This window comes from Octodon degus, unplaced genomic scaffold, assembly GCF_000260255.1.
Source record: "Octodon degus isolate 3935 unplaced genomic scaffold, OctDeg1.0 scaffold00229, whole genome shotgun sequence".
Classification (NCBI taxonomy): Eukaryota; Metazoa; Chordata; class Mammalia; order Rodentia; family Octodontidae; genus Octodon; species Octodon degus.
Genome location: NW_004524805.1, coordinates 295,946 through 306,258, shown reverse-complemented (window position 1 = coordinate 306,258; position 10,313 = coordinate 295,946). Strand labels below are relative to the sequence as shown.

At 44.0% G+C, this 10,313-nt stretch overlaps 1 protein-coding gene across 2 annotated transcripts in view; it reads left to right on the top strand.

Annotated features, from left to right (window-relative positions):
- The first annotated feature begins 2,621 nt into the window (after positions 1-2,621).
- Positions 2,622-10,313, top strand: part of Pcmt1 (protein-L-isoaspartate (D-aspartate) O-methyltransferase) — a 71,719-nt gene continuing 64,027 nt past the window's right edge. The window contains exon 1 of one of the 2 annotated variants that reach the window (XM_004645466.2): positions 2,622-3,084. In XM_004645466.2, coding sequence (XP_004645523.1) covers positions 2,856-3,084 — 229 coding nt within the window. In that variant the 5' untranslated portion in view covers positions 2,622-2,855. The remainder of the gene's footprint in view (positions 3,085-10,313) is intronic. The other variant, XM_004645467.2, reaches the window with a different exon arrangement.

Genomic DNA, 10,313 nt, shown 5'->3' with positions numbered 1-10,313 from the left:
GGATTGAACTCAGGCCCTTGTGCTTGCCGGGGAAGAACTTATTCCACTGAGCCATCTCCCTGGCCCTCTCATCCTTTAAGGATCAATCTTTTCTGTACCTTTTCGTAATGATGCCAGCCCACGGCGATATAAATAGAAGCACACTTGCTATCTAGACCACTAACGGCATGTACGTTTTGCCTTATTAGTTTCTTTGATGCACACTCTTCCTTAGAATGTAAATCCTATTGAACACAAGAAATAGTATATCTTTTACATCTCCTTTCCACTATGGGTATTCATAACAGTGCATTGGCTATTTCTTTAAAAGGGACTGTGATAGCTGGGGTATAGCTCAATGGCATCCCTGGTCCTGGGGAAAAACTGGATGATGATATAATTTGTTTTACCTGATACTGGTAGTGCTACTTCACAACCACAGCTTATGGAAACACCTCCTGTAAGGCAGTCCATCTAGGTCAGCTTTAGAGACAGTATCAGTTTTTTCAGCAGGAAAATTGTTTCTAAACCAGATTTATTTTGCTTGTGTGCAGTATGCCCATCATTAAAATGTTTTACAAAAAAAAAAAAAAAGTATCCAGTTGGTAACCAAATAGGTGAAAGTGGTGAAACAAGTCTCAAATTCACAGTCTGGATACTTATGGGCTATGACATGAGGGGTGGGGAAGTGATTGGATCAAACTTCATCAACCATTACCATTTTGTCCCTCATTTCGGAGATGTTATCCATACACATCTGAAGTGGCTAAATGCAGGTAGAGCTGTTTAAGTCCAGAAATGCAAGTAAGAAATGTCGATAAAATGGGTTAACTCAAGAAAAACAACTATGCCAGTCAGGGCCCGCCCCTGGGGCGCTCGGAGATTGCAACTGAGAGTGGGCATGGTGGCCCACACCTGGAATCCCAGCTCTTGGGAGGCTGTAAACAGGAGGATCACTACGAGTCTGATCTAGTAGTGAGAACCTGAACACCCTGTAGACCCTTCCCTAAAATATAAAAAAGAAAAGAAAGAAAAAGAAAAACAACTAAGAACACGTGAAGTCTAGAAACTTTATTCAGAAGTTAAGAACAGGAGGGCTGGGGCTGGCGAGATGGCTCAGTGGTCTAAAGCACCTACTTGGAACAAGCTTGGCAAAGCACAGGGACTGCGGTTCTATCCCCCAGCACCACATGCCAGCCAGCCGCGCCCCCTGGTGGGCTGAGCTGGCCACACACACACACACACACAAACACACACACACAATAAATAAATAAAAACTTTAAAAAAAAAAAAAAAAAGAACAGGAGGGCTGGGGAGATGGCTCAGTGGAATAAGCGCTTCCCTGGCAAGCTCAAGGGCCTGAGTTCAATTCCCCAGTTCCAGAAAAAAAAAAAAAAAGTTAAGAACAAATGCTTTATTGAGGATTTCCCGGAGGGTTCAGGACTATCAAAAACCGGAAAACTATAACTGGATTAGAGTCCCAAGTTGATAATTATATTCCTGCCACCGAAGTAAAAAAATAGTATTTTCCATGTGAGTTTATTTATTTTTGGCGGAACCAGGGATTGAACTCAGGCCCTTGTGCTTGCCAGGGAAGCACTTATTCTACTGAGCCATCTCCCCGGCCCTGTTTGTGAGTTTATTAATGGTTACCGACCATTATTAAGGGTCACAAAGTATAGGTAACATATTTTGGGCTAGAAGCAGGCTGTGTCACATGTCAGAAAAATTTAAGAAATAGAATTTGGGAAATTGCTATTGACGTAGCAGCGTAGATTTTTTTTTAAATTTTATTTATTTGTGTGTGTGTGTGTGTGTGTGTGTGTGTGTGTGTGGCCAGCTCAGCCCACCAGGGGGCGGGGCTGGCTGGCATGTGGTGCTGTGGGAGTGAACCGTGGTCCCTGTGCTTTGCCAAGCTTGTTCCAAGTAGGTGCTTTAGACCACTGAGCCATCTCACCAGCCCCAGCGTAGATGTTTTGACACATCTTTTGTTTCCTTCCTAGAAGTTTTCTGGACTAAAATGGCTGCATTCTGTCAGCTTCAGTTCTAATGAGGGGCCAGCATTTTGGACGCGATTGCCACGTTTCCTGCTTCTCGTGATCCTGAAGAGCTGAAAGAATATAAAACTTGCTCCCAATGTATGGTTAAAAGAAAACCTGCACTTGCATTTGGAGAACATTAGATTCACCATAGGATACTGTGGTATTCTTTAACCAGTTGTAGCGCTTTACGTTTGTCTTGTTGTAAATGAGCGAAGCTTATTTCCCCACTCCACCCCCATGTCCTGGTAGTCTTCCACTCTGCTTTTGTGCTTTCCAGTTGAGAACAAACCGCGTCTCAAAGTCTCTCGCTCAACCCGTACTGTGCCTGTCACAAAGCGTGAGGTTGGAGCACTCAGGTTGGAGAAGGCCTTTGCCCTCGGGCTTTGTTAACATGATCCCGGTTCCATCACTGGGGGCCTTACTCCTATCGACCTAATTAATATTAGTCAATAGGGTTGGGTGAGGCAGGCCGGAGGAAGCCCACCGTCTAACAATCTGGACAGCTATAGGAGCAGATCTGCCGCTCGCAACAGCTGACCAAACGGCGACCGCAGAGCCACAGTAGTGGCGACAAGTTCCTCCCTGCCGTCCTGCAGCCTGCAACGCGACCCTCTGCGCCGGGAGCCGCCGTACGACGGCGGGGCGGAGGCGCAGGCTTCGGGAAGGGGCATGCGGAGGCTGCAGTGCTGACTCAGCCCGCTTTCCTGCGGTCGCAGGGCAGCCACAGCAGCCACCAGCACCTGCCCGGGTGGGGGCTACCAGCCTTCCCGCCTCCGGCCCCACCCAGCCGCACCCAACTCGGCGGCGTCACAGAGCGCATGCGTGCCGCAGGGGATGCCGGGAGCGCGCAGTGGCGGCAGCAGCGGCGACGGCAGTAAAAGCGGCGGCTCCAGCGGGGACGCGAGCGGGGCGGTGACCGTGTGGGAAGTGGTCTCACTCTTGGGAAAACTGCTAGGCACCGTCGCCGCGCTGAAGGTGATTCTGTACCTGCTCCGGGTGTGCTTAGCGATGGCCTGGAAATCCGGCGGCGCCAGCCACTCGGAGCTAATCCACAACCTCCGCAGTAAGTGCCACCCCCGCCCGGTGTGGGCCAGTTAGGGTAGGCTGGGCCTGGACTGGATCCCCCTGGGCTGTCCGGAACGTTCTGTCTGCTCCCCAGTGCCTGTTGGAGGGGTTCGGCGCGCGGTTGCACCAGTCGTTCCCCCCTCCTTCCCGGGACCTGTCACTCGGCGGCGACATGGACTGGAAAAGAGAATGGGCAAGGGGCTACTGCCTTCGGGGCAGGGGCGTTCTTCGCCTCGCGGGCTTGCGGGGGCACGCGGTGCTGCGCTGCGGGACGGGGGATAGGGTTGTCTCTGTGTCCGCGGCCTGACTGGCGAGGGGCGTGACTTTGGGGTAGGTAGGTGTGGGCTTGGATTGCTGGAGACTAGGTTGCCACCGAGAACCCCTCCTTTGGTCCTCGCGTTTTCTCACCTTCTTCCTCCTCGAGCGGCTTCGCTGAGAGCTTTCTCACTGATTCTGTCTCCCCCTCCCTCCGTTTTTTCCTCTAGAGGGAGATGCCACTGTCTGATACGAGCGAGGGGAGGGAGAGGAAGATGAGAGTATAGCCATTGCGGATGCTGAGAGAAATTTCTCGGGCGACTGTCCGGTGGAAAGCTCAGTTGGGGGCGGAGGACGAGAGGCCTGGGGGTTGCTGTTCCCGAGACTTGAAATGACGAGGTCCTGAACGCAGCAAACGATTGTGCTTGTGGAATGTTTAACTTTTTTCAGGGCTGCCATAGTTCATAAAAACCTTACGTGGAAGTTTCTATATATTATTTTCATTAGTTAGTGTATTTTTTCTTCTGATGATAATTTTAGGATGGAAAGAATGCTGTGTCACCTTTTAAAATTTAAATACACAGACGCTCAATAGAAGACTAGAAGGACTGAAGTCCATAATGATCTCACTCTGGTCACAATTTATAGCTCTTTGCCACTATCCCTGTAAATAATTATATACTGCCAAACGATTCTTTAAAAATTGATTTTTACTTTTTCAAGTGTTTGCCTCATCTCCCAACTCCGTGTGTAATTTGGTGAAGGGCTAAGACCACTGTTGCTTTTTTTTAAATTTTATTTTATATCTTCTTAAAGATCTTAGTATCCCTTACTTTGTTCCCTCACAAGTGCCAATTAAGTGTCCATTATATGCCTAGATCTGTGGTAGGAATATAAAGGTGAATGAGAAAAATGCATAAGAGTGGTTATCACTTCATATATTCATTTCTTTTTAAAAGTGGTGCATGAAATATGGAAATTGCCTCTTTAGTGTTTAGTGAGGCAAGGTAAGTGAGGCAGGGTGTTCAGATGTCAAAATTTTGTCAACCAGTGCCTGCACTCACCTTAAGGAAGGATATTTGGAGATCTATGTGCTGAGGCAATAGTATGAAGTGTGATTTTAGTGCTCGTGAATTGCAGAAGTTCAACATGTTGTAAATATTTTCCTAAACTTCTTTAACATGATTTAAATACCTGCTATTAAAATATATGATATTCAGCACATGAATTGTGACTAAGTAATTTTCCATTAGTAGGTTATCACAGTGAACACTTGGTTGTGGCAGAAATTTGTAATCTATCAGGTTCTTAAAGTGTTTTCCTTTTTGGGCCAAATTTGTGGTAAGCCAAGACTAGATATCTTCCCAGGAGCATTAGGATGTGTTGCATTACCATGCTTAGCTTAAATTTCTAAGCATGTTTTTCTTTTTTCTTTTTTTTTTTGAGACAGTGACTCACTGTGCAGGTTAGGCTGGCCTTGAACTCACTATGTAGTTGGAGGCTGGCCTAGAACTTAGCAATCCTCCTGTCTCAGCCCCTGAGTGTTGAAAATTCAGGCATGCACCACCATGGCCAACTAAACATTTTTTTTTCTGTTAGAAAATTCAACAAAGAATATTTAATACCCATGGTTGTTGATAATGGAAATATTTAGCTCTGTCCTAGATTTGTGATTGGTAAGAGGAATCTAGAGTACTCAAACCATTTAGCTTCTTTTGTTATACTTGTGCAACTAAACTTTTTGGTGAGGTAATTCTAGATAATTTCTTTCTTTCTTATTATAAAAGCAATACTTATATGGGCATGTAGCTCACTGGTAGAGCTCTTGCCTAGGATAGGGGCCCTGGATTTGATTTGTAGTACTGCAGGAAAAAAAACCCCAAAGAAATAATATAAAATATGTACCTATGTAAAAATTGCAGTTGACAGTTTGAAAATACTTTCTTCCTCATTTTTTCCTCTGTGTGTATTCTTCCTTAACTAAAGGCTTTTTTTTTTTTTTTTTTTTGGTAGTGCGATTTAAACCCAAGAAGCTCACATACATGAGGCAAATGTTTTGCTGCTAAGCTACACCTCCAAAACTTTTGTTGATCTTGCTGAAACCTCCTGAATGCTGGGATTATAAGTGTATGCCCCCATGCCTGGATATCAAACTTGATATCTAGTCTTTTAGTAAGTTAAAACAGGGACTCAAAATCTTGAACATGTTTCCAGATCTCTTGTGATCAGTCTTGTTGAAATAGCTGAGGCTCAATAATTTGTATTTCTAACAAATCCTTAAGTGGTGCTAGTACTGGGTCTGTATTTTTTTTTTTTTTTTTTTTTTGAGAGTAGAATATTTATTGGGAAAGAAAGCTTCTGTCTCAGAGAGGACAGAAGGGGGCCCCCCTGAGCGGGTTACCCAGGAAGCTGTCTGTTCCAGGTTATTTATAACATTGGGCCAAGATAGAGAAAATGGGGACTTGCTTAGATGGATGAGAGGTGGGACAAATCTATCATCAACCAATGGGATCACAAGCACCATTGCTCAAGTAAAAATTGATTAAATCCGGTACCAAATGGGAAAGCGAGTCAGGTAGCAAATGGGCAGGAATGTGGGACAGGATCTCCTCCTGTTGGGGTTGGGCTAGTGACTCTATAGGGCTCTTTCAAGTTGATTGATACCTGTTTAAAATATCAATCCCTGATGCCCATCCCTAGGGAAGTATGTAGCTGTGTTTCCTCTTCTTTTTTTTTTGTCTTGGTCTTGAGATGTGGCCCACATGGGAGTGTCTGTCTCTTCCAAAAGTTGCGATGTCACCTTGTTTTCATCTTCTCTCCTTAAGGGCCTAACCCTATCTAACTGCCTATAATATTTCTATCTAACTCCACTGCCTGCAACATTCCCCCCTCTGAAGAAGTAACCTGAACTGCTGTGAAGGGATCGTGGGCGATGACCGATCTGGCTTCTTCATGCTGAATGGGGTCGTAGTTGCTGATCGGCAGTCAGATATATTCTTCAGAGGTTCTATCTAAAGGCCCTCGGCAGAGAACAGGCGTCTTCCTCTTGGGTACATGTATAGCTTTGAGTCTGGAGGAGACAAAGCCAAAGAAACAGTTAAGTATGCATGGGCCAAGTAATAACATCAACAGGATGACTATGAATATAGTCAGCAAAGATTTCCACCAGGGGGAGCTAACAATGGCTTCCCATAAGGATGATAAAGACAAGATCCAGGGGGTTTCAGAGTCTGACATATCATTGGTTCATTGTCTAATATCTTGAACAGCTACTGAGATATTTGCGGAAGGATCAGGAATGTACACACAACATTCAGCTTTTATAATTGCTTAAGTACCCCCCTGTGCTGCTGTTAGAATGTCTAATGCCATCCGATTTTGCAGGACAGCCTGTCTCATTAACTTTACTTCTTCATTTAAAAGCAAGAGACCAGTTGCAGTATCATTTAAGGCCCGATGAGTATAGTTAGTTAAGGCCTCAATGTGTTGCATGACATCTTCTAACACTAGAGAAGGGAGAAAGATAGAGGCCAAGTGATCATACCAGTGAAACAAACACGCTTCTGGACCATCGATGTTGTAGGCGGTGTAAATTTGCAGGTTTGTCAATATTTTTGACGCTCCTGCCTTGTAACCAGGCAAACCCTAATGTGCATTTCCCTATCCATCCAGGGGATAGCCAGGGCCACAGATTGGTCCCATGTGACCAATAAGTGCCATTGGAAGCTTTCCATCTAATCTCAGGAATATTAGACCAGTTTGTTGCAAATAAGTCTCCAGCCTGTAGAGTTATGGTGTGCATACACTGTTCAGGAGAAGTCCATCCCAAGTATTTAGTGCAGTTAGGCCAATGAGAAAATGAGTGATTTTTCTGTTCCCAACATAAGGGGACCTTTCTGTTGAGGTGTCCTATGGTGGGGGTTAACCATAGGTAATCATCCCATATTTGAAAATAACCATCTTGATGTCTGTGGTTATTTTCCCTCAGGATGGGTGTTTTACCCGTTAATAGTGGCTTCATTAATGCTTGTAGAGAGGCTTCAGAAACCTTGAGGGAAAATATTCGATTATGTCAAGAATCACCAAGAGTGTAATTTATAGGCCACTCACTTACTTTGTAACGGTGGGCTGAGCTATGAACTACTAAACTCTTCTGCATCTCATTAATGTAGTCTTGTAATTTATTCCAGTCATCTCCTTGAAGTGGGGATACCCACCAAAGAAGTCCTGATGTACTTGACAAGGGGAGTAAACCACATATCCAACAATTGCTTTGCTGTAATTATTCAGCATATTCCTGTGCCCACCTTAGAAAGGAATTGCACCCTACCCTAGGTAACAAAGTGATTAGAAAAAGGGCTAATAGCATCATCACTTATCTGAGGGCTTTGTGTTTCTCTTGAATAGGAATCTTAAGTCTTCTATGGGTTCACAGGAGTATTCAGATGGTCATTCACTTCCAGTGGCAGTCTGTGGTTCCCAGAGTTTGAGTCTGGTGTGATGTATCCAAGAGTCCTGTCCTGTAGTCTTGACAGCTGAAGCAGTTGACAGGATCACAGTGTATTGTCTCTCCCAAGTGGGTCCTCCGTACAATGATCTCAGTGAATGACCTCCAAAATGATACAGGGGGAAATGATCTCCCGACCTGAATGAGTTTGTGTTCTCTAAAACCGAAGAATGAATTTTAGGAACAAACAGAGGTTGAGAGTAGAATATTTATTGGGAAAGAAAGCTTCTGTCTCAGAGAGGACAGATGGGGGGCCCGAGCGGGTTGCCCTGGGTCTGTATTTTGAGAGCCAGAAATGTAGAGAATTTAAAATTACAAAATTAAGTTCTAGTGTTTCAGCTAAGTAAGTTTTATGGCTTTTTTTTTCTTTCCTGGAACCGGGACTTGAACTCAGTCCTTTGTCCTTGCCAGGCAAGTGCTTATTCTACTGAGCTATCTCCCTGGCCCCAAGTTTTATGTTTTAATGTAAAATTTTACCAAAATTCTGTAGTAGTTCTGCTCTATAGAATGATCTGATGCTGTACAACGTAGAAGTTGCTAGCTACATGTGGCGTTGTGTATTTGAAATGAGGTTAAGACAACTGAGAACTGGAATTTTATTTTATTTAAGCTTACATGTAAGTAGTGGTTAGGGTTAAGGTTATCACAGGCCTATAGAAATGAAGTTATTTTATGAATTTATAGTTGCTCATAAAAACAAAATCCGTTTAATTTAAAGTAAGTGGAAGGCTACTTAGTCTAATATATTTAAATAACATTGTGTGTGTGTGTGTGTGTGTGTACTGCAAATCTAACTCAGGACCTTGCATTTGTCAGGCAGGTGCTGTGCCATTGAGCTGTATCCATGGTTTCTATTTCTTACTTTTATTGTAAACTTTGGTAAAATCTAGGAGGGTCAGAGGTATCAGGAATATGTAAAGTGATCTCCTAGCGGAAGGGAAGGCGAATAAGTGAATAAGAGCCTTTTGGAAGATTAAACCATATATACAGTATTTTAGGGAAGCATATTGTATACAGGGTGTTCAGGGTTTCACTACTAGATTGGACTCATAGTGATCCACCTCTTTATAGCCTCCCAAGTGCTGGGATTACAGGTGTGCGTGCCACCGTGCCCAGTCGCTATTGATGGCAGGCCCCGGGGGATCGAAACCCCAGCCCCTGCCCCTGCTTGCAGGTAATTTAATCTGCTGAGCTATTTGGCCGGCCCTTGGAAAATTAACTCTTGATAGATTTTAGGGTTTTTTTTTTGTATGTGCAGGGTCTCACTACGCAGCTCGGACTTGTATTGATCCTCCTGTTTTCTGCCTCCCTAGTGCTGGGATTATGGGCATGCCCACCATGCCTGGACTCCATCACTGGCTCAGTGCACCTGGGGGTGGGGCCAGTGTGGCATGTGGTATCAGGGATGAAATCCTGGCCCTTGTGCTTATTTAAGCAGATGCTTTGTCTGCTGAGCTATCTCACTGTCCCTTCTTGATAGATTTTATTTATTTATTTTTATTTTTTTATTTTTTTCTTGATAGATTTTAAACATCATACTGGCCACTTAATTTGTGTGTGTGTGACCAGCTCAGCCCACCCTGGCGGCAGGGCTGGCACCACATGTGGTGCCAGGGATGGAACTGTGGTCCCTGCTCTTGCTTAAGCTTGCTTAAGCTGGCACTTTAGACTGCTGAGCTATCTTGCCGGCCCTCTAGCCACTTAATGTTAATAGTTGTTCTAAATGCTACTTTTTAACTTTTTATAGGCCCAAAAACTACCCTAGTGTGCCGATATTTTTCTTCTTATGTTTTCATTTCTTTTTTTTTTTTTTTTTTTTTTGTTTTGTTTTTTGGACTTACTTTGTAGTTTGGGCTGGCCTTGAACTCATGATGATCCTTCTGTCTGTGCCTCTTGTCTTTTTTTTTTTTTTTTTTTCTTTCGGAACCAGGGGATTGAACTCAGGCCCTTGTGCTTGCCAGGGAAGCACTTATTCCACTGAGCCATCTCCCCGACCCACCTGTCTGTGCCTCTTAAGTGGGGCAGAGAGTCTGTGATGGAGAAAGCCTCACTGAGGACTTGGGAGCAGGATTTGAGGGAGTGGGAGAAACAGGCCATTTAGATGGAGATGAGGGACCAGCATTTTAACCAAAGGAATCAAGTGCTAGATTTGGACTTGAGGTGTGGGACAAAGATGGAAGATTAAATATGTGATATCAAGGTTTGAAGTCCTGGACAGTGGAAAGCTTCACCATTTTCTGAACTGGAAGTAATAGTGAGTAGCAGATTTTTTGGGAGAATAGCAGTAAGAGATTAGAACTTTAATTTTGGAAATGTTAGACTTCAGATGCTTATAAGACATTTAGTAGAGACTTCTTTAGGCAGGCAGATATGTACAAATTATGATAATTGATAGTTTTATGTCCTAAATGCATTTATTTCTGTTTTAACTTATTTTGAGTCAGTCTTTTTTTTTTTTTTTTTTT